This window comes from Opisthocomus hoazin, chromosome W (genome assembly GCF_030867145.1).
Source record: "Opisthocomus hoazin isolate bOpiHoa1 chromosome W, bOpiHoa1.hap1, whole genome shotgun sequence".
In the NCBI taxonomy this organism is placed as follows: Eukaryota; Metazoa; Chordata; class Aves; order Opisthocomiformes; family Opisthocomidae; genus Opisthocomus; species Opisthocomus hoazin.
Genome location: NC_134453.1, coordinates 33,261,844 through 33,286,220, shown reverse-complemented (window position 1 = coordinate 33,286,220; position 24,377 = coordinate 33,261,844). Strand labels below are relative to the sequence as shown.

Genomic DNA, 24,377 nt, shown 5'->3' with positions numbered 1-24,377 from the left:
CAGGATTAGAGGGGCCCTGCCTCCAGCCAGGTGGAAGAAAGGGACAACTGCGTTTATTGGACAGTGTGGATTCGGTGGCCTGGCACGTCAGATCCACAAGAGTATAAAGCTCTAGTGGACACTGGTGCACAGTGTACTTGAATGCCATCAGAGTTCAAAGGGTCAGAGTCCATTTGCATTTCTGGAGTGACAGGGGGGTCCCAAGAGCTGAGTGTATTGGAGGCTTAAGTGAGCCTCACTGGGCAGGACTGGCAGAAGCACCCCATTGTAACTGGCCCCGAGGCTCCGTGCATCCTTGGCATAGACTATCAAGGACTATTTCAAGGACCCAAGGGGGTATCGGTGGGCTTTTGGCATAGCTGTTTGGAGACGGAAGAAATTAAACAGCTGTCCATCTTGCCTGGTCTCTCGGAGGATCCTTCCGTTGTGGGGTTGCTGAGGGTTGAAGAACAACAGGTGCCAATCGCGACCACAACGGTGCACCGGTGACAGTATCGTACCAACCGAGACTCCCTTCTCCCCATTCATCAGCTGATTAGCCAGCTGGAGAGTCAAGGAGTGATCAGCAAAACTCGCTCACCCTTTAATAGTCCCATATGGCCAGTGAGAAAGTCTACTGGAGAGTGGAGACTGACAATAGACTACCGTGGCCTGAATGAAGTCACACCACCGCTAAGTGCTGCCGTGCCAGACATGTTAGAACTTCAATATCAGCTGGAGTCAAAGGCAGCCAAAGGGTATGCTACAATTGACATCGCTAATGCATTCTTCTCCATCCCTTTGGCAGCAGAGTGCAGGCCACAGTTTGCTTTCACCTGGAGGGGCATCCAGTACACCTGGAATCGACTGCCCCAGGGGTGGAACCACAGTCCCACCATTTGCCACGGGCTGATCCAGACTGCACTGGAAAAGAAAGGGTGAAGCTCCAGAACATCTGCAGTACATCGATGACATCGTTGTATGGGGTGACACCGCGGAGGAAGTTTTTGAGAAAGGGGAGAAAATAGTTCAGATCCTTCTGAAAGCCGCTTTCGCCATTAAGCAAAGTAAAGTCAAGGGACCTGCGCAAGACATCCAGTTTTTGGGAATAAAATGGCAGGATGGGCGCCGTCAAATCCGAATGGATGTCATCAACAAAATAGCAGCTATGTCCCCAACAACCAGCAAAAAGGAGGCACAGGCCTTTTTAGGTGTTGTGGGTTTTTGGAGGATGCACATCCCAAATTACAGCCAGATTGCAAGTCCTCTGTACCACGGGACCCGGAAGAAGAATGATTTTGAATGGGGCCCTGAGCAACGACAGGCATTTGAACAGATTAAACGGGAGATAGTTCATGCTGTAGCCCTTGGTCCAGTCATGTTAAAAATGTGCTCTACACCGCAGCCAGGGAGAATGGCCCTACCTGGAGTCTCTGGCAGAAAGCACCAGGGGAGACTCGAGGTCGACCCCTGGGGTTTTGGAGTCAGGGATACAGAGGATCCGAGGCCCGCTATACTCCCACTGAAAAAGAGATTCTGGCAGCATGTGAAGGCGTTTGAGCTGCTTCAGAAGTGGTGGGCACTGAAGCACAGCTCCTCCTAACACCACGATTGCCGGTCCTGGGCTGGATGTTCAAAGAGAGGGTCCCCTCTACGCATCATGCCACCGATGCTACGTGGAGTAAGTGGGTCGCGCTGATCACCCAGCGCGCCCGAATGGGAAACCCCAGTCGCCCAGGAATTCTGGAGGTCATCATGGACTGGCCAGAAGGCAAAGATTTTGGAACATCGCCAGAGGAGGAGGTGACACGTGCTGAAGAGGCCCCACTGTATAACCAGCTGCCAGAAGATAAGAAACAGTATGCCCTGTTCACGGATGGGTCCTGTCGCATTGTGGGGAAGCAGCGGAGGTGGAAGGCTGCTGTATGGAGCCCTACACGACAAGTCGCGGAAACTGCCGAGGGAGAAGGTGAGTCCAGCCAGTTTGCAGAGGTGAAAGCCATCCAGCTGGCTTTAGACATTGCCAGTCGAGAGAAGTGGCCAGTGCTCTATCTTTACACCGACTCCTGGATGGTGGCCAATGCCTTGTGGGGGTGGCTGCAGCAATGGAAGAAGAACAACTGGCAGCGCAGAGGCAAACCTATCTGGGCTGCCCCATTGTGGCAAGATATTGCTACCCAGCTAGAGCAGTTGGTTGTAAAAGTGCGTCACGTGGACGCCCACGTCCCTAAGAGTCGGGCCACTGAGGAACATCAAAACAACCACCAGGTGGATCAGGCTGCCAAGATTGAAGTGGCTCAGGTGGATCTGGACTGGCAACATAAGGGTGAACTCTTTATAGCTCAGTGGGCCCATGACACCTCGGGCCACCAAGGAAGAGATGCGACATACCGATGGGCTCGTGACCGAGGGGTGGACTTGACCATGGACACCATTGCACAGGTTATCCATGAACGTGAAACATGCGCTGCAATCAAGCAAGCCAAGCGGGTAAAGCCTCAGTGGTATGGAGGACGATGGCTAAAATATAAATATGGGGAGGCTTGGCAGATTGACTACATCACACTGCCACAAACCCGCCAAGGCAAGCGCTATGTGCTCACAATGGTGGAGGCCACCACCAGATGGCTGGAAACCTATCCTGTGCCCCATGCCACCGCCCGGAATACCATCCTGGGCCTGGAAAAAGAAGTCCTGTGGCGACATGGCACTCCCGAAAGAGTTGAGTCGGACAAAGGGACTCACTTTCGTAACAGCCTCATAGACACCTGGGCCAAAGAACACGGTATCGAGTGGGTGTATCACATCCCCTACCCTGCACCAGCCTCTGGAAAGATCGAGCGGTACAATGGGCTGCTAAAAACCACTTTGAGGGCAATGGGGGGTGGGACTTTCAAAAATTGGGATACTCATTTAGCAAAGGCCACCTGGTTGGTTAACACCAGAGGATCCACCAACCGGGCTGGTCCTGCCCAGTCAAAACCTCAGCGCCCCGTAGAAGGAGATAAAGTCCACGTAGTGCACATGCGGAACATGTTAGGGAAGACAGTTTGGGTTAGTCCTGCCTCGGGCAAAGGCAAGCCCGTCCACGGGATTGCTTTTGCTCAAGGACCTGGGTGTACCTGGTGGGTAATGCGGAAGGATGGGGAAGTCCGATGTGTACCTCATGGGGATTTAATTTTGGGCGAGAATAGTCCATAAATAAATTGTATAAAGTTAATTGTTAAATAACCCTGTCACTGTCCATTATCACTGTTATGATTGTTATATGTTATACCAGTAGTAGCATAGTAAGAATTGCCCAGATTAAAGAAGGATGGACTTTTTTGATGAAAACCTAGCAGAGCACAGCGATGATGGGACTGGACCTGGTTTTCAACAACTGGCACCCAGCAACTTCATCAAGATCAACATCTCCTGCAGACTGTGGGCACGGGCCGCACCAGATACATCAGCCGTGAGCTCCGGATGCAGCAAGTGACCGCCCATCACCACATATCACCTCTCCTGCCACGGAAGACCATTACGACAGATGGAGCCCAAAGTCATGGATTAAATGAACTCAATGGACACTTTAGAGTGATGATCCATACACTAAGGGAATGATATCTGGAGACAGGAGAAGTGGTGGTGATCAACTGGACAATGGGGGACCTGGGCATGACATAGATGGTATGGAATAAGGGGTGGATAATGTCCTGGCTTTTGCCAGGACAGGGTTAATTTTCACCGAAATCCAGGAAGGGGCACAGCCGGGTGGGCTGACCCCACCTGGCCAAGCAGAGCAGGGTATTCCATACCATGTGCTGTCATATTGGGTTCCGGTGGGGGGGAGCTGGGCGGGGGGAACTCACTCGCGGCTCCGGAGGGCTCAGCGGCAATCCGGTCCAGGAGAGCAGTTCTTTTCTGTGGGCTCTGTGTTGTGTTTGTTTGTGCGGGTTTGTGTTGTGTTTTCTCCTTATCTGTATCGTTGTTGTTCCTGTTCCCTTTGTTTGCTGTTCTGTTAAACTGCCCTTATCCTGACCCACCAGTTTCTGCCTGTTTCTTTCCTTTCTCCTCCACACCCCGGCGGGGGGAGGGGCGGCCGCGTGGCGCTTTTGTTGCCGGCCGCAGCCAAACCAGAACAATATGTTATTTCGTATTTCACTCTTCTGCATGGCTTCTGAAAAATGCATTCCTTTCACAAATTTTCAGCATCATCTAACAATTTTTCCATTCAACCGTAAAATACTAACCTTGTTTTTCTGTATGAGATGAAAGTCTTTTCCATAAATCAGAAGTGCATGTTCAAAGCTTCTGCATTCTTCTTCTGTCCATGGTGTCATCTCTTCTAGACAATTGCAAAAGTAGCATAATAAACTTATTTTCATTCACTAACCTTTTATGGAGAATAAAATAGTTGTGTTGCTAATGCATGAATGTCCAAACGCACTCTAAAAAACCCAATAGTTCAGTTATTCAGACCCATGTTCTTTCCTCTACTGTACAGATATCCTACCTGAAACCTAACATTCTTGTTTATAAAGACTCATAAAAGAGTCTGATTTCTGAAATCTTTTATCCTGGAGGGCAAAGGACATTCAAAAGACTTGATTTATTATTTCTTAAGAAGTTTGTCACCAAAAAAAAAAGATTTGATAACATCACTGAGATATCAGTGAGATGATTTTTCTGAATAATTCTTGCATCAGATACAAAGAACAGTGGCTGTTGGAAACAAGAGAGAAGGAAAAATCTCTTTTTTAGATAAAACTGAATTTTAGTTTTACAAATTAAAACAAAAAAAACACTAAAAAAGAATAATAGTTTTAAAACAAAGTAGCTCAAACTATTTGAGTAGGTCAGTTTTGTCTCAAGCATTGTTGTATTATAGACAGCCCTACTCGAGGGGATGCAATACTGGACCTGATGGTCACCAATGCAAGTGAGCTCATCAGTGATGTCAAGACTGCAGGCAGCCTGGGCTGCAGTGATCATGCATTGGTGGAATTCACAGTCCTGAGGGATATGGGAAAGTGGAGGAGTATAGTCAGGACCCTAAATTTCAGGAAAGCCAACTTGCAGCTCCTCAAGGAGTCAGTCAGTAGGACCCCCTGGGAAATGGTCCTCAGGGACAGGGGAACAGAACAGAGCTGGCAGGTCTTTAAGGATGCTTTCCAGAGAGCCCAAGAGCTCTCAGTCCCCAGGTGTAAGAAATCAGTCCAGGAAGGGAAGAGACCAGTATGGCTGAGTCAAGACCTGCTGGTCAAACTAAAGGGCAAGTGGGAACTGCACAGGCAGTGGAAGCAGGGACTGGCTTCCTGGGAAGAGTATAGGGATGCTGCCTGGTTATGTAGGGATGGGGTCAGGAAGGCCAAGGTGCGGCTAGATATGAATTTGGCAAGGGATGTGAAAAATAACAAGAAGGGCTTCTACAGGTATGTCAACCACAAAAGGAAGGTTAAAGAAAGCGTACCCCCCCAAATGAAGATGAATGGCAACCTAGTATCAACAAACGAGAAGGCTGAGGTACTCAACAACTTATTTGCCTCAGTCTTCACTGGCAACCACTTCTCCCACACCCCTCGAGTGGATGGACTGCAATATGGAGACCAGGGGGGTAAAGCCCCTCCCACTGTAAGTGAAGACCAGGCTGGTGAACACCTGAGGAACCTGAATGTATATAAGTCTATGGGGCCTGATGAGATGCATCCCAGAGTCCTGAGGGAATTGGCTGATGTCATTGCCAAGCTGCTCTCCATGATATTTGAAAGGTCATGGCAGTCAGGGGAAGTCCCTGGTGACTGGAGGAAGGGAAACATTGTGCCCATTTTTAAAAAGGGTAGGAAGGAGGACCCTGGGAACTACCGACCTGTCAGCCTCACCTCTGTGCCTGGGAAGATCATGGAACAGATCCTCCTAGAAGCTATGCTAAGGCACATGGAGGACAGGGGAGATAATTCAAGACAGCCAGCATGGCTTCCCCAAGGGCAAGTCCTGCCTGACTAACCTAGTGGCTTTCTATGATGGAGTGACTACATCAGTGGACAAGGGAAGAGCTATGGATGTGATCTATCTGGACTTCTGTAAAGCCTTTGAAACGGTCCCTCACAACATCCTTCTCTCTAAATTGCAGAGAAATATGGATTTGATGGGTGGACTGCTCGGTGGCTAAGGAGTTGGTTGGAAAGTCGCAGCCAGAGGGTAGTGGTCAACGGCTCAATGTCCAGGTGGATGCCAGTGACAAGTGGTGTCCCTCAGGGCTCTGTGCTGGGACCGGTGCTGTTTAATATCTTCATCAATGACACAGACAGTGGAATCGACTGCACCCTCAGCAAGTTTGCAGATGACACCAAGGTGGGTGGTGCAGTCGACATGCCAGAAGGACAGGATGCCATCCAAAGGGACCTGGACAAGCTGGAGAGGTGGGCCTGTGTGAACCTCATGAGGTTCAACAAGACCAAGTGCCAGGTCCTGTACCTGTTGTCGTGGCAACCCCCAATATCAATACAGGCTGGGGGATGAAGGGATTGAGAGCAGCCCTGACAAGAAGGGCTTATTTTTCAGGTCTACACAATCTCTTCTCGTACGAGAGCGTTCTGAAGCACTGCTCTGATGTTCTTTACTGTTCCCTTCAGCTTTACCTTAGATACTTAGCTTTCACAGCACCTAACTTGTAAACACTCAAATTCCCTTCAGATCCAGTTCTGAGTAGGGAATATCTGCCAGAATACCAATTTATACCAGAACTCATACTCCATTTCTGCTTTATGCAACACATATGTTAAAATACAGGATAAAGAACCGTCTTTGCTAAATGATAAACTCTGATTTTTATTTAAGGGACTAATAAAGTTAGGGACAAACAAAATGGAAGCTTGTTTTCCACTGTAAACTTGAGCAAATCACTCCACGCTCAACCAAAGATCTATAGAACTATCCAGTAGAACCAGTTTAGGGTTGACATAGCACAATGTTAGCGTGGTGATGAAGAGAGAGGGGCTCACTTACATAGCCAGCTATGTTCCCCTGATTCCGGTATAAATGTCATCAGATCATAATTGATCATGATCTCAAAAAGGTACCGTAATGTGGGTGAGAACTGCGTTATGGGAGCAAAATCACGACTCCCCCCATCCTTCTCTGTTGGGGTTGATGTAGCTTGAGAGTTAGCATGACTAGGCCGCTTAAGCAAAACAGTTCACATAACTGAACAGGCCGCTGGAAAAGGCAGCTAAGAATAACAATTGAGAAAGTGCTGACAGTGCACATGATGTGGGTTAGCAAAAACAAGATGTGTTCAAGGACGTGGAGGCGTTCTGTTGCTATTAGCGTTAGTGCATAGTTACCAATCATAAGGGAATGTGGGGTGCGTGAACAGCGCGTGATTTATGTCTGTAGCCTATCCGAATCAGCGTGATCGCGTGTACAGATATAGAAAAATGTATATAACCACGCAAGCAGAGCAATAAAGGGAACTGACTGTGCATTGCATCAATGTGTGAGAGTCATTCCTGTCCCTGCACGGATGCTGAAACTCGGCATTGTGGTGACCCCGACGTGATACCGCAGCCGAAGAAGGCAGGGGACTGCCGGCCAGCGAGGTAAGCCGGGCTGCCCGAGAGAGGCAGGAGCGGATCCGCGGCACGCCGGGGGGGCGTGAACATCAGCAGTATGGGTTCCACTGTATCAGTGTTGGAAAAGGCGGCGCAGAAAAGTGTGCCAGAATTGGCGGATGAAGCCAACGTGAAGTTAACTGAAGGAGAGATATCGGGACTATTATTGTGGTACCGCCGACGAAAGCTGATACCAATGACAGATCAGTTGTTCCACTTGGATGTGTGGCAGAGAATCGGGGACTCTGTGCAGGTCAGAAACAAAGAGGAGCGACAATTAGCCCCTGTTTTTCAAGCTGTCAAAAGCATGATCAGCTGAAAGGAATGAAAGCTCCATTAAAAGATTTTACAGAGAATTTTGAAAGAACAAAGTCTTACAGTTTAAAATCCCTGAGGAAATCATTACTGGGAAATCAGTGCATACAGCTTTAAATGCTCTAAAACTCGCAGAAACTATCTTAGAAGCGGCTGCTATTCCTCCATCGTTATCTCCAAAGCAAGGACAGAGCTGCAGTCTTTTGAAATATTTAACCCCACATACGATGAAATTCCTAACCCAACATGAGAAATGAGGGAAATAAATCTGCCAGAACCTGACAATCCTTTAAATCCAAAGAAATGGGAAGTGAGGTGCAAAATCCGGCACCCTGAAAGTGTACAACAGGGTTTCTCTACAGCAATTGGCATACCCGACCTGAGATCAAAGCAGGGTGAATTCCAGCATAAAACCGCGCAGTCCCTCAGACACAGCACAGCCCGCAGTGCCAGCGACCACCACACCAGACAGATCAGCAAACCTTACACCTGGTGGGGCACATAGCCCCCCTCCCCGGGCGATCGGTGGCACGGCCCGGCCCCCCCCCCGCCCAATCCCAGCACACCGGCCCATCCCAGACCAACCCAGAAGCGGCGCGGCGAGAACCATCTTCCTGACATTCAAGGACTTGTTTGGAAAAAGTGTGTATAATTCAATTACTGCAGTAGAATTCCTTGTATCCTTATCGCTGCAAACTGTTCTAGCTGATTAGGATATTAATGTATGCTAATGAGTTCTCAAGAGTGCCTGCTTTCTAGGGCTCTAGGGTTAAGTTTTGGAGAGTGAATTATTTTGCTGCTTTCTGGTAACAAAATTTGGGTACCCAGGTAGGACGCTGCTCTTGAACATCAATGGTCCGAGGGATTGCAGGACCTCCAGCCGGCACCGAGGGATTCTTGGGGAGAGCCTCTGATACCTGGACCAAAAAGTTCTGAGCACGAACCATTAATAAGACAAAGGCATTCTTCCAGTATTGTTTCTTGTTGCCTGCCTGTTAGTTGTAGTGAACGATTCACAGCAATGGGCTATATCCCTGGGGAGAAGTGAAAGTGCCCTTCCTAAAACAGAATTGAAAAGAAAGTACTCTTCCTGAAACTGAGGCTTGGGAATTTGTCTGTTAATGGTGAATGTTGTTGTAAGTCCTTGTCTGTTCATAAGTCTTTGCATTAAAAAAAATAAAATAAAAAAAAAAAATCATAAGTCTTTGCAACATTTGGATTTATGTTGAAAACTTGGTGTGCTTGTGTGTGTGTGGTCACGACTATGATTGTGTGATTTTATGTGTTTGTTGTCATAGTGTTTGTATTTCTGTGATCTGATGGATTTATTTGGCTTCTGTGATCTAACGGATTTGTCTGGACTAAGTAACTGCCTTTGCGTCTTTGGTTTGGTGAGTTCTGCAGGTATTGTATACAGTTAATGAGTTATACCCTTAGATACATTGATTTTAGCCTAGGTGATTAATATGAATACAGGTTATGGTATGCACTTCACATCTGTATATCTTTTTATTAGCATTTGTGTTCTTGTGTTTGTTTTTAGTATTGCACTGTAGCGGGGCTGTTACTGGACCATAAAGCCAATAGTGATGCTTAGGTGTGTCAATGTAGCACTTGCTTTAAATTCATTAAATAAAAAAGGGGGAGATGTAGAGGAAGCAGTGATTATATTGGTTCTGTGTATAATACGCATAACACAAAAAGCACTAAAGGCAACTGTAAAGAAAATTTTTGTGATGCAACTACCAGAAATTGAGCAAATGTTTTTAAAGCAATGATAAGACAGCTTAGCTTTTTATTGAAAGAAAAGGGGGGAGATGTTGGGGTTGATGTAGTTTGAGAGTTAGCATGACTAGGCCGCTTAAGCAAAGCAGTTCGCATAACTGAACAGGCCGCTGGAAAAGGCAGCTAAGAATAACAATTGAGAAAGTGCTGACAGTGCACATGATGTGGGTTAGCAAAAACAAGATGTGTTCAAGGACGTGGAGGTGGTCTGTTGCTATTAGCGTTAGTGCATAGTTACCAATCATAAGGGAATATGGGGTGCGTGAACAGCGCGTGATTTATGTCTGTAGCCTATCCGAATCAGCGTGATCGCGTGTGCAGATATGAAAAATGTATATAACCACGCAAGCAGAGCAATAAAGTGAATCGACTGTGCATTGCATCAATGTGTGAGAGTCCTTCCTGTCCCTGCACGGATGCTGAAACTCGGCACTTCTCAGTCTGTGCCATTCTTAAAACAGCAATGGAGGAAAGAAGGGAAGAAAAGATCTAAAAGCTGATCCTGCAACCTTTATACAAGTTGCAAACTTCTCTAGCAGAAATATCCATCTGGCCAGAAGTCAGATTATACCTAATCTGTGCTAAAGACATCATGGAAAGGGAAAAGGGATGTGCTCGTCAGTCAATCTTACTCAAGGTTTTTCTACACAACTGGGGGGGGGGGGGTTGGGATTTTTTTTTTTTTTCTTCCCCCTCCAAGCATACATTTCTTAAAAAAGCAGGTACTCTCTCTTACCCTGAGATGCCTTTCCATTTGAGCAGTATCTCTCAATTGCTTCTTTAACATTATGGCTACTTTTGAGAAGTTCATATAGCGCCTACAAAATAGAAGTCGTCTTTAGGAGTCAAAATTTGCAAATATCCAATCTAAACTTCTGAAGCTAGCCTTTCAGTGAGCATATCTAATGTAAAAAAAAAAAAAAGGAGTATTTATCTTTACATAGGATGAAAATTTTAAAATAACAACCAAAAGCAAAATCATCCAAAAGTTGAGGCAAGATTTAATTAAGCAAATGTAAAACATTATATGCAATTATTAGAAAAGATAGATTTGTCAACAGCATGGCAGTCAGAAATATCACAGATCACAACACTGCCAACATTCAAATACTTGTAAGATCCTGACCCAAATAATACCTAATAAAAAAGAAATTGAATATTGCTGCCTTTATAATACAAGGCAGAGAAAGAGAACACATTAATTACTAAGCAATGTGTCACAAATGGAACAGGATATAAAACATACTTGTTCACTGTCCCGTGTATGTAGTCCTTCAGGAATTCTGCCAATCATGTTTTCACTTCCTGTTCTTAAGGAAGTTTCAAAAAGGTATTCTTTAACTTTACTTTCTGAGATCACATCAGGTTTCCAAAGTAAACAGTCTTCATTTTCATAGGCTGTTAAAACAGAAATCCATTAATGCAAGGTGTGACATTTTTAAGGTTATAACATTAAAAGCTATTTCACAAAGAGAAAGAACAGAAATACAGAAGTAATCAAATCAAGCACCATCATGCCACTTTTAAATTGCAGCTCACTTTTTCCCCAAAAGCCTCAGTTAAGAGACAGACTCCGCAGTGTGGTACGGCGAAGAGATTTGGGTTCCATGAGGATGAGATAAGAGACTCCAACTCTTGAGATGGAGTCTTTGCAGAGGAGCAGCTTGTTGACAGGTAGATGATTCAAGTCAAATTATGCATATGTATTCATCATCTTCATATAAACAAACTAGCAAAACCACTCAGTTTTATTCAGCTGTTTTAAATAAATAAGCTACAGTTTACAGTAAACGAGTATATGATATTACTTTAATATTTCAAATATTAAATGTAAAAAAGAGGTGGTGGTTAACTGGTCATTTTCAACTAAAATTTGCCAAAATTTACTTAACAGAATGGAAATCTAGGTCTCAATGTGGTAGTTTCTTTTTCCGTTCACTAACAACCAAATGGTATTAACAACTTGTACATTCCATATTTTACAAGTAAGCAGGATGTATAGTCCTCCTTCATAGTATACTGAAATCATGTATGCACCTCAAGTAGCTTATTTGAAAGACAATATATTGGAAATATTTGAGAGTCGTCCTGAACCTTTGTCTGTGCCTACATTCAAATTTAGATTAAACTATAAATCTTTTACTCTGATCAATAGATGTGATTAACATTACACAATGCTTCATGTACTCTCTTGGCAATACAAAATTAGAGTTATTCAAACACACACAAGCATAATGGCAGTTATAGTAGAAGAGATGAAGAAGATTCTCAAATCTCTCATAAAACTGCAGGAAATAATATTAAGCTAAGGTGAGGAATAAAATTTACATCTCCTTTGAAAGTTCTGTTATGGCTTAAGAACATGGAAAGCTTTCAAACAGATGTGTTACAAGTGTAAGGTTTATAGAAGAGCAGAACTGCCTTCTAGCACAATTCTGGTAGCTGGGACTACATAGCAGAAATATAAGCCCCCTGTTTGCCATCACAAGCTCTTCAGGGAGTACAGAAGAGGCTTTCACAGAATCCTCCACCCACACAGCCAGGTCCAACCTCTCCGAGCGCTGCTGATGCTCAGCTTCAACCTCCATTATCAACCAAGACAACCCAGCACTTCTTACTGGAGTCCATACCTGATATTCTCAAGAGGAGATCCTCAGGCTCTCCAATCTGGGAGCTACCTCTTTGCTTTTGGCCATACCAGTGGACAACACTCTCACTGGTTCTCTCTAGCACCAGCTCATTCCAGACAAAGTTGTCAGATTAATGCCTTCCTGTTTATCCTCTGGTTATTGGCCCTTCTCTAGTTCTTGGCCAACGAGAAGTCAAGATGTATAAATAGTAAAAGGACTATCCAGACAAATCTGGTTCTTACTCCTCCATTTCTTACAACCGGTAAGCATCATGCTTAAATCTTAAAAGACCTAGGGAAGTTTCCTACTTTCTAAGCAAGAGATGTTCACTTGCTAATGCTTCCAGCTCCATCCATACTAAACATTCTTCTCTACTGCAAAGGATCATTCTTCAAAAAGCAGTTGGTAATGGTGAAAAGACTTGATATACTTCACTAAAATGATATTCCCATGAAATGTTACAGTTTGAACACAAATTCAGAAGAAAAAACAGAATGCCGTTCATTTATTAACATATCCTCCAAACTGTTCCTTCATTTCATAGCTGTTCCACCCGTGAGCAAATTTCAATATTTGCTTTTTGAATTCCACAGCTATATGTACTATACTTTTCTCATAGTGAAGATTTCCAAAGATAGCAAATAAAACTATTTATTAAAGTTATTTTTTCTACTCTAGCACAATTGCAGTTTTTAACCTAAATTTACACAGAAATAACATCATATTTTTTAAAAGACAAGGTGTATCAGGACCTACATCTTCTACTCATGCTATGGAAATTTAAAATAGTTTATTGCTTTGGTTTTCATATCCATTTTGTAACCCACACTGTTGTGCTTGCCAAAAAACAAGCAAAGAAACAAACTGTTTTGAAGATCTTCAGTGTAAACTAAGTTACATGTTCATAGCCCAGTTATGATACTCTGATGAAAATATTTCCTTCTTGACCCACAGTTTGTTGTCTCCTAATATTACTAGATACTTCAGAATTAACACTGTAATCCACCTTCCTATGTCTTCTTGAGAATCTTCTCTCAAAGTTGTAGAATCACACTTCTGAGATATAATTATGTGGTTGTGTTACTTCAGTTGGATAGGTTTTTTGGTGGGTTTATTTTTGTGTGTTTTTTGGTTTGTTTTTTTTAAGGTCTCCGAGACTTTAACTAAGCCATTAAATTTATCTTACAAATTTAAATAACATTTTTCCATCAACTATGTATAAACATAAGATAAAAAGTAAAACAGTCAGAAGAACTTACCCTTTTCATTATCACTGTATCTGCCAAGGTAAGGTGGAATTTCAGCCTGATACTGTGAACCAACCATTATTTCCTGAAGATGTAACAAAAAATCACAAGAGAAAAGTATTAGCTTAATATTTTGTGCATGCAAGTGATGCCTGAACAAGCAGGCCTCAAAGGATCCCTGAAAGGAAGAGGGAAAGGATTTAACCCCCAGGGGGATGCTCTACTGCCACTTGCCCCCCCCCCCCATCGCTGCTGCAGCTGGGAAAGGGGGGAGAAGGTGCCGTTGATGACAAATAACTAAGAGGAGGATAGCAAAAGAACACAAGGAACCGATAAGGACTAGCACCACAGCCTAGAAGAGCCACAGCTGTAATTAAAACAAGGTACTAAGATAAGTACAAAACTGCTGATGAAAAGAAGACTACTTGAACTATGAGTGAACTATCCTAATTAGCATGGTAAAAAACCCGCCCTGGAGTAGTGAAAGCCCCCTACCAAAAAAAGCCCCTTCCTCATCGAACATGCACAGCAAAAAGGGATGATACCGTGACTTTAAATGGAGGCGAGACATGTAAAGACCAAAGGGAAAGAGGGTGATTAAGCATAACTGTAAAAGTACTCATCACTGTTGCTCTAAATGTATAAATGTTTACTGCATGTTAGCCAAAGTGTCCTAGCTTTGTGGAGTTACTGCCTAGCACTCATCTCTGCGCAGACATGAAATAAAAAAATCTCAGCTCTGTGTGTGGATCAACTTTTTGCACACCAGGTAAAAGAACCCCGATTTTGGGGACAACAGAAGCATTACAAATTCCATTAACATGGCATTTCGCAGAGAATTCCAGAATCAAGGTACTATTTTAGATATGTACTATAAATCTTAATGCATTTTTCTTAATAGTAAAGTTTTTCTTAATTTTTTTTAAGATAGTTACCTTTCTCAAATCTTCAGATGAATTACCATTGTCTGCCTCTATGTCTTCACCATCTGATTCCTTATCTCCATCACACGTAGTGTTTGCTTCAGACACAAAGAAGTTTGGTTTCAGCTAGGAAGAATTTTCAGTTCAAACACAGAACTACAAGATATCCTTTACTTTAGAAAGGAGCCCCTGCTTGTATTCTGAGACGCTCATCATGAGTCTGTTGATCTACATTTCTATCAAACTGGCATGAAGTCAGAAATCATTGGTAGACAGGTATTGCAGAACTGAAACATTTATCATCACTGCAACTGAGACAGTCTACTATATTTCTAACAGTCAAAAGGAAATGAGATCGTTTTTCTTCACCAATTTTCTTCAATAAAGGCTTATACCTTACAGAAAAGGTATGAGAAAAACAGAAAACTTCCAGGGCTATGACTTAGCCCCAGGTTAATCACAAAGAAATTAAAGTTGAAGGCAAGTCTTTATTACCTACTAAAGCCTTTCATCAGAAGTTTTAATGGACATTCAAAACATTCCTTTAAACAAGGCTGCCTCAGCATGTAGTGAAGATATAGTAGATATACACAAAATAGAATAAGCAAAATGACAGCAAAGACTGCTTATTCCTCTTTAATATTAATTTTTTTCTTAGGAAAAAATACAGCAGAGCACTCCAAGTAATTCACAGTACTCCACAGAACAACTCATATTTTAGAATCTTTAATGCTGTGGGTACTGGGTTCTGAAGTAATTCTATTTATCATCCCCAGCAGAATGGAATCTACAGTTCTGATAAGATTAAAGCTATTTTGTATTCTCAATTTTCAGTAATATGTTCATAAATAGGGTTGCAATTTTAGCTTTATCACAACTAAATAGAATCATCATCAGAGACAATATCCTAGACTGCATGGACCGAGGCTCCTCTTCTGTAGTCATTAGTACAATCACCAGTCTATCTCTTTTTGCTGTTAGATGTAGCAGGCAAGAAGCTAACATGAATGCATGAAACAACAATATGTCTGGATAATAATATGCAATCTTTTTTTCCAATTAATCAAAATTTAATAAAATAGCCTATGTGTTAGACATGTTTATCTTAAAATTGAATGTTACCTTAGAGAAATGGACAGGGATCAGAAAAAAAAAAAAAAGATGAAACTGTCAACAGCACAGAAAATTGACATTTCCCTCCCTGAAACGGTAGATATTCGATTTTAAAATGCCCAACCAAAAGTTGTAATAGATAAAGAGTAACGTTCCGATAGAAAACCATGATAGCTGAAAGCAAAGATGACTGTTACTTAATCCTGAGTAAGATAAGGGGCTAATAATTTTTTCCATAAAGCTGCCACACTTTCAGTGTCGCATTCATTAACAGTTCACACGCAATGTTTAAGTGCCAGGAAGGTTGGGGTTTGCTTAACTAAAAAAGGGCATTATATTTTTTAAGGTTTTTGTATCTCTCTCTTTCTCTCTCAATACAAATGTCTTGCATTACACAATCAGCAAAGGGCTACAATTGCTGACTGAGACAGCACATCCCCTTTATCATCCCTTTTCTCTAGAGGGATGTAATCCCCCAGAAACAGCTCGAGATACTTGCCAAATTAAAACTGTGATAAAAATACTCCACACTGCCTATTGTAGTTCATTTGTTCACTGGTGTACTAGAGTTGAAGCAATGAGGAATATCTTGTCCAAGTAGGATAATTGAACCACTGGTTCTCAGATCTTTCCCATAATAGCTCCATGGGTAGTGAAATTTTGGTGGTCATGGGTTCATAGGCCCCATCCCATATAAAACCACTTTGGCTCATGAAGTCCTATGGAAAACCACGGAATGTGTGAAAGGAAATAATCACAAAGAAACCACATCCCAGTTCACACTCACAGGCTGAATGAAGGAGTCATTGGCTTTAAAGCAGCAAAAATTTTAGTAGAGAAACACTAATTTAAAAAAACGGGTTACATATTAATGCCATTCACTAACATACTGAAAATCACAGAGTGTTCCTCAACACGTTAACTATTAATTATGAAAAGTTACTGTATTTTTAGAACAAATAATTGTACTTGTGCTTTGAGCACAGTACTAAATATAGATCTTTTAGGTAATCAATAATAACCAAAGACAACATTCATGTACAACATCCTGCAAAGCACTGTTTCTCAATTCCCAGTAAAGTCAGCACTACTCTGCAATTTTGATATTTTAAACTAGGAAGCTATATATAATGCTAAGACTTTTTGAGTACTATTATAAAATTAGGTTTCCTACATCTTAATGGCCGAGGAAAGAAGTCGGTAGCCTCGTGTGAAGTAACTGATGGTGTCAAGTCATCAGCAGAGGACTGTGTTTCTTCATCATCACCCGACAAGAGGTCTTTAGCTATTTCCTCCTGTATCATTAAAATAAAAAAATAAAACCTCAGACTAGCTATTAAGTATAGACTAGTGAACATTTAGATTCAGCAAACTGTAACTCCCATTAATTAAAATGAATTATTTTACCATAAGTAATTTTGGCAAACCATCCTCTCAATTAAAAAGCTAGTTCACTCCTAAATCTCAGAACAAATATAACCATTCATTTCAAAGTTCAACACAGGGGTTCATTTCCCCCTTGTCTTCTATTAAAATAAATGCACAAGTAGTAGCCTCTACAAGTATCAAATCTCAGATGTTCCTCCAACTGCTTCCAATGAAAAATGTCAGTGGAAATCTTTAGAATTCTGTCATTCTTTGCATCACAGATACTAAAGCTTTAACAGGCTGTTACCCCTTAAACTCGGTGGGGGGGGGGGGGGGGGGAACAATACACAGCCAGGCACTTTTGTAGACTTTTGCTGAGAAGAGCTACAGATACTAGACAACCCATTATCTTCCCAAATCACACAAAAAAAAAATCATGTTTCTGTAAATTAAAAAAGAAGGGAAAAAAAAAAGAAAAAGCACACTTCCTCCACTAGCAGACATGTTTGAACCCCTCTGTATAGAGATTAGAGAGGGAAAGAACTGTATTGGACAACAAGCCAACTACATTTCTGTAACCTCAACACAATTGTGATTCTTAATGAGAATCCGATGTGCAGAGCCATCATTATACCCTACTTTCTGTGGAGTTTATCATTTCATCATACTTACAGAAAGTAAAAAAGACACATACTTACTACCTACAGATTTTATAATACAAACTACTAGCTTGTATGTCTTATAGCCAAGAATCAGATTAAAAGTATCAGAATTCAAAGTTCGCATGAAAATCACAAAAACTGGTTTCATGTTTTTATATTCAACAATGCAACATATATAGTCATTGCACATAAAACGATCTTTCTCATCCCCAGAAGTTGAGACCTTTCCAAATCATATGCATTTGAAAGGAACATTCCAGAGCATTAAGGAGTGCATTTTCAAGTTATCCACAAAGGTTTGATACATGACATGTATGTTGGAAGCCAGAATTGTTATTTATGAACATTGCATACATTAAAATAAAATACAGGTATTTTCAGAAAAATCCCACTCCTATTAAAAAAAAAAAAAAAAATTTATTTAAAGTTCTCTGGATGTATTTTAGAAGAACCGTTAACTTATTCATTTATCATTTGTAGTAATATACTGCCACTGAAGTTGCTATGCATATGTAAGCGTGATAATTATAATTAAATTCAGATCCTCATTATCCTTGAAAAAGAATGAATTCAGAGTAGAATCATAGAATCATTTAGGTTGGAAAAGACCCTTAAGATCATCGAGTCCAATTATTAACCTAACCCTGTCAAGTCCACCACTAGTACAGTAACTCAACTGTTTATTGAAATTGACAAAGATATGTATTTTATAACATCAAGAGATAGTGAAATATAATTTGTCACCTGGATTTCTGCTTTTAAACCATAATACTAGGGAAAATAGTTCTGACTTACTTTATCTAGAGTCATATCTGGAAGTTCATCTGCAAGTTCACTTGGAGAGCTATCCGCACTGGAACCAGCCATAACTGGAATCGCAGGTTCATAGCCATAGAATGCCAGTAAATCTTCCAATGGCATGTTTCCTTCCTAATACAAGAAGATTTGCAAACATTTCAACATATTGTTAAATACTTGTGAACAGTTCAGGCTTAAAATAAGACATATTTTGAAAATCAAAAGTAAAAAAACAAAGAAAAAAACTTAATTGAAAGCAGGAATCCTGATTAAAGACCTAAAATTATTTCAGTCCTGTGCCTGAAAATATTCATAACCATGTCTCTTTGCATATAATGAAGTCCCATCAAGCTACTGAAGAAAATCAATTACTGGATGAAACTAAAGAGTAATTATTAAAAATTTGCTTCTCATCTGATTTACTTTAGAACATGATTTGCCTATATTTCTTCAAGACAGAAGATATACTAGAAACACTAACAAACTCCCTACAAGAAAGAAATGCAGAAAAACTTGAAGACTATACTCCTATATAGTTACAGCTGCAAGTGCGCAAAACACCACAGAATTAAACCAATACAGCAACTTTTTATCCCTCCGTTACATCTTCCACACAATATATTTTATGACAACTGTTGAGAAGGTGTCATGGTTTTACCCCAGCCGGCAACTAAGCACCACAGTCGCTTGCTCACTCCCCCCCAGTGGGATGGAGGGGAGAATTGGAAGGGTAAAAGTGAGAAAGAAACTCGTGGGTTGAGATAAAGACAGTACAATAATTAAAAAGAAATAATTAAAAAAATTGTAAGGAAAAGAGGAGAAAAAAACCCAAACAAAACAGAGAGGAAAATAAAACCCAAGAAAGACAAGTGATGTAAATGAACAGTTGCTCACCACCAACTGACCAATGACCAGCCAGGTGGGGCAGTCCAAGGAGCAGAAAAGGCCTTGACACTGTAGAAACACTGCTCAGCAGTAACTAAAACATCAGTAAGTTATCAACACTATTTTCAGCACAAATCCAAAACATAGCCCCATACAAGCTAATATGAAGAAAGTTAACTCTGTCCCAGCCACAACCAGTACAGAAGGTAACAGGAGAAAGATAGCTAATGACACAGAAGCAAAAGCAAGAGAAAGCCTTAGTTTATAACTTGTTTTTTCCAACAGCTTTCGATCAAATTATTTTACTAAATATCCTCATACTTGCATCCTAACACAATCAATAAAACAACAAACCGTGGAGTTTTGTTTTTTTTGTTACCTGATTCAAGTCATCAAAGAATTATAAATATTTTCTAGTGTTTATACCTTTAAAAGTTATATTACCTTCAAAAATTTATTGTTGAACTCATACACTGATTAAATTACTTGTTTTCTTTAGTCAACTAAGGTCTTAGTCCTGCAAAGACTTTTCACAATGGGTAAACGTGAACTCATGCCCAAGTCTTTCCAGGATTGGGACATAAAGTAATAAAGTGTTTAAGATGAGCAGCTCTCAGTTCTTTTTCCTTCTATTATAGAAGCAATAAGATCATTTTGTGGAGCAACAACTCCATTTTAACCACGAGACTTGGCAAGCTGCTTTGGTATTAGAATTGCAAGTTCATAATCAGCAAAAAAGTAATTGTAAAGGTAGCAGGACAAAAAAAAAAAAAACAAAAAAACAACAAAAAAACCCAGTCAACTCTATATTTAAAAAATTTGTTTTTACATGGACTACAAAAACACAGCTTCATATTTAATGCTAAAAATTACATTTTCCTGGAACTCTGTTGACCAAAATCTGCAGTTATGCTGAGTGGTTTAAGTTGGTCACTGAAGGGTAATGCAAGCAGCATCAGTTTGTGGATGTTCAGCATTCAGCAAGCGCTTAAAATGGGTGATGCACTGCCATAGATGAACAAGAGGTATAAATAGGAAAAACATGTAAATGAAGAGTGTAAAAAGGAATATGAAAAGCCAAGGAGCACACTGGTCATTTTGTACACCCACCAAATATCAAACTGATGAAACTGAGACACAGAACTACAATTTACGTAGCAAATGAATGTGATCCATCATGTCTAAAACAGGACTGTATTTCCAGATTGGAAAACCAAAATCTGACCAACAGAATGAAACACAGCTAGCTGTCACTTAATAGTATGCAAAATTTACAATTTCAACTTATTTCCAACTTCTAAAACTTAGAAATAAGTGATATTAAATGACAGGACTCTAAAACCTGCTTCAGTAATTTCCCTTCCAAAGTGAAAGGATTATTAAATGAAAAAGAAGAATCTGAACTTAATATAACACTAATATCTTTGAGAAGCTAAGTTCAGCCTTTTTGTGAGGATGCACTGCTATATCCTAACCAAACCTGGTTTTCTTTTTTTAAACAAACTGCAAAGGCATTTTGCAGGAAACTGCATTATACAATACAAACTAAAGAACAGGTTGAGCGTTCTTTTCACTAAAAAAGGTACAACATATATGGATGTTTAGAAGAGAGCAAGTTACTCTTACCTTCTCTAAATCTTCAATTTCAGAGCTGAAATTTTTGTTTTCTTCCATCATCTCCTCCTCTTCTTCAAGAGTTCGCTCATCATCGTAATCATGTACTAGCATTTCAGCAGAAGGGTCAAAGTCATGATCCTCAGACGATAAAGAGCCAACTATCAAGAAATCCTAATTTGAGTAATTTTTTTTCCTATACCAACACATGAAATCACATCACAGAAAAAAATATGGTTGCATGAATTTTTACATACAAGGTCAGAACTCTCAATGGAGTAACTGGAACAAATTCCTAACTACCTGACAAATTCAGCTATTTTAGCTGGCCTTCCCTTTTTGTACTTGTAAGAAATAGGTGCAGTTTTCTCTCTTGCAGTATAGAGTACTTGGGAGAAGTATCTAAACTACTGAAACAAAGTTTCAGAAAGTACAATCCCAAATTAAGATTTTACTGAATAAAAGATTATTCAAAACATCCTTGAAATCATTATTAAGGTATAAAGTCCATATGTCACAAGATTTCAGATGCTGCAAGACACTGATTTATAGACTCCAATTCCATTGATATGATTTATATGGTAAGTAGCATAGTTTTTAACTGATAAACTAACTTAGGCTGCAAATCAGCTTCCTACTAACAGCAAAATAAGCGAGACTCACTTCAGATTAGTTTAGCCTCACAGGTGAGATCTTTTATTAAAACTAATTTAATTCTTAGCACTTGATGTAAAAAGGAAGAACAAACATAGCAGAGTTTCAAGAAATATAGAAGAAAATATACCAGAAATAACAAAATGCTTTTAATGGATCACATTAACAAGTCATTGTGACAGCTCTGTGGTCCAACAGACACTTTTTCATTACTCAAGAGGATACTCGTAAGTCATCAAAAAAGTAGTTATTATTTTAAGTGCATTTTGTCAACTGTTAGAAAGGCTATCATTAGATTCAACAAGTTTTAAAGATGCAAATATTCTGCACCACAAAATCAGCGTTCTACAATGAAAATTACTGAAATACGGGATTGTTTTGTTCTTTAATGTTCACTTTCTTAAGGCTTTCATGATGGAGAAAAGAAACAGATTAGGGTATTTCTCTTTCACTACTAGTTTCCCCTTCTAGTTCTTACATACTAGTGCTCTCTTGCAATTCTTGGCTTACAAGCAGCAAAGAATACGTTTATTAAGAATTATTTCCACGTAAAAAACTCTTTAGAAGTTTTGAAGGAAATAACTACAAATTTTCAATGCTTTTCTTCAAAAAAAATAAAGCAGCATCTCTCTGCACTGCTTCTAGCCTTCAAGGAAACAGTTGTATATACTAACACTTCTGAGTCTTAAAAAGCATCTAATTAATTTTTCCACAATTATATTAAGTGTTCACTCCTTATATGCAGGTAATTAAAGTAAATTTTTCCCTTTAAGACAATACTGTGAAAGTTCATAATACCATATCATAGGGAAACATTCAGGCCGAAAATGCTTTTTATTCACATGCTATTCATATTATGGTCTCACAGAACTCTCAGTATAGCTAATAATACTACTCCAATTATGACATTACATGTTGAATTTTTTCTACTGTTGGCCATCACATTCTGATCCTATGGCTTCTAAAGAACGGTCAACTGCCTTAATATAATATATATTTTTATATATGTATACTCAAGACTGCTGTTTCTAATCACTGTTCTAATTCATTTTATGTTTGAGTAACTAAAGTGGAAGTTCTATTCCACTTACAGACTTTAGATAAAAAAATTCTACTTCTTTAGCAGCTCTGAACACTCAATATCTCATTTAAAATATTTAAAACCATATTCAAATACGAGCTCAATAAATTTAATAAGAGTAGTTAAAAAAAGATTAAAAACAGCCAATGCTGAAAGCAGTTACGCAAAAGCAAATGCATTCCCCAAATACTTCTTCACAAATAGCCCTGCTGATGTTAAACATGCTTGCTTGTGTAAAGTATTTCAAAGAACCTTAACAGTAGTTAAAACCTTACAATTACATATAATTATGATTTTAAACGTTTTCTGATATTATCAGGAAGTCAAAAATTTACACAAGCCTGCAGTTATCAGCAACAAGAGAAGCAGCCTCTATCCAGGCCACATGGATTTACTGAGATGCTGACTTAAAAGTGCTACAAAACTTTGTTTTCATTTTGGGTTCCAAGCAGCCAATTACTACCTGCGACTAGAGTTAAGGGAAGAACTTCACAGCGCACATCTCCTTATGTTAAAAATAAGGCAGGTGGTTAGTTACGCCAACATAAAACATTAGGAAAGCTATGAGGCAACATGGAGTAACTTTGGGAAGGAGCAGGAAGGAGAGCGGCGTGCGGGCAGCAGGCTAGGTGTCGGGGCAGGAGGTGGGCGAGGACAAACCTGGGCTCGAATTCCCAAAGGAAGCCTGCCGGGAGAGGAGAAAGCGAGGTGAGACGCGAGCTCCCTCCAGCCCAGCAGCGGGTAGAAGGTCTCCATTTCACGCCCCCTCCCCTCCACCCTGGGAGCTGCCCCCTTCCCCCGCCTCACCCCTCCATCTCGTTCACTCTCTCCCATCCCTCCTTCCCTTGCTCGCTCCCCGCCTGCCGCTCTCCTTTCCTCCTCCCACAGCAGAAGCCCCTCAGGAGCCGCGCCCGGCCCGGCGCTCCACTCCCTCCAGTCCCAGCGGGACATGATAAGGGCAAGCAGCGGCAAAGGGAGCCGGACCAGCCGCTTCTTCCCCGCTCCCAGCCCAGGGCTCGCTCCTCCTCCCTCCTGCCGGGCGTTTCTCCATCACCCGCGCTGCGACGGCGGCAGCACCGCCGCCGCCGGTCTGCCCCGCGCCCGGCCGCGGCTTGTCGATCGCCCGCGGGCTGCGAACCCGGCACCCGTGCTGCGCCGCACCCGCCGTGCGGCCTAGTCGCACAGGCTCCCACTGCCCCAGCGTTGCCGAGTACCTCGCCAGCCACCCCGCACCACCGAGCCGCCCCGGAAGCGCCTTACAGGGATGGCGAGGCGACCGCAGAGGGCCTACCAACGGCAAGACCCCACGGACAACCAGCCGAACCCCAACACCCCAACCGGCTTTCCCCGCTCACCTCCGCCATATTGGGACGATCGAGCTGAGCAAAAGCGCTGCGCCGAGTGCCCGGATGGGGCCGCTAAGCCAATGGCAGCCGCTGAGCTCCAGCCAGAGCCAGCCAGGGAAGAAGGGAGCAAACGGAAGGGCCGACGGGATAGGGCTGGGGTGGAGGAGGCAGTGTCAGAACCCCGCCTCCAGCAGCGCCGCGGCCTCCCGCCCTGGCTGGCGAGAGTGCTCTGCCCGCCCCGGCTCTGCCCCACCCGGAGAAGGGGCGCTTGGTGCTCGCCGCGGGGCCCAGGCCTGAGGGGCGCGGCCCTCTTCCCTGCCTGGGGAAAGCCTCGGTCAGCAGAGGCTGCCCGTCCGGGGCGAGGCGAGCAGGAGTCGCTGGG

General features: G+C 41.8%; 1 protein-coding gene across 5 annotated transcripts in view; it reads right to left on the bottom strand.

Annotated features, from left to right (window-relative positions):
* LOC142365657 (mesoderm induction early response protein 3-like) overlaps nt 1-24,099 on the bottom strand; it is a 32,873-nt gene extending 8,774 nt beyond the window's left edge. Inside the window, exons 1-10 of one of the 5 annotated variants that reach the window (XM_075446668.1) lie at nt 24,005-24,070; nt 23,310-23,334; nt 20,927-21,075; nt 18,413-18,547; nt 16,762-16,882; nt 14,487-14,572; nt 13,564-13,636; nt 10,921-11,072; nt 10,411-10,492; nt 4,215-4,309 (exon numbers count right to left, since the gene is read on the bottom strand). In XM_075446668.1, coding sequence (XP_075302783.1) covers nt 4,215-4,309; nt 10,411-10,492; nt 10,921-11,072; nt 13,564-13,636; nt 14,487-14,572; nt 16,762-16,882; nt 18,413-18,547; nt 20,927-21,075; nt 23,310-23,334; nt 24,005-24,013 — 927 coding nt within the window. In that variant the 5' untranslated portion in view covers nt 24,014-24,070. Of the gene's footprint in view, nt 1-4,214; nt 4,310-10,410; nt 10,493-10,920; nt 11,073-13,563; nt 13,637-14,486; nt 14,573-16,761; nt 16,883-18,412; nt 18,548-20,926; nt 21,111-23,309; nt 23,337-24,004 lie in introns of those variants that run through there. The other 4 variants (XM_075446669.1, XM_075446672.1, XM_075446671.1 and 1 more) reach the window with 4 other exon arrangements.
* Nucleotides 24,100-24,377: the final 278 nt, after the last annotated feature.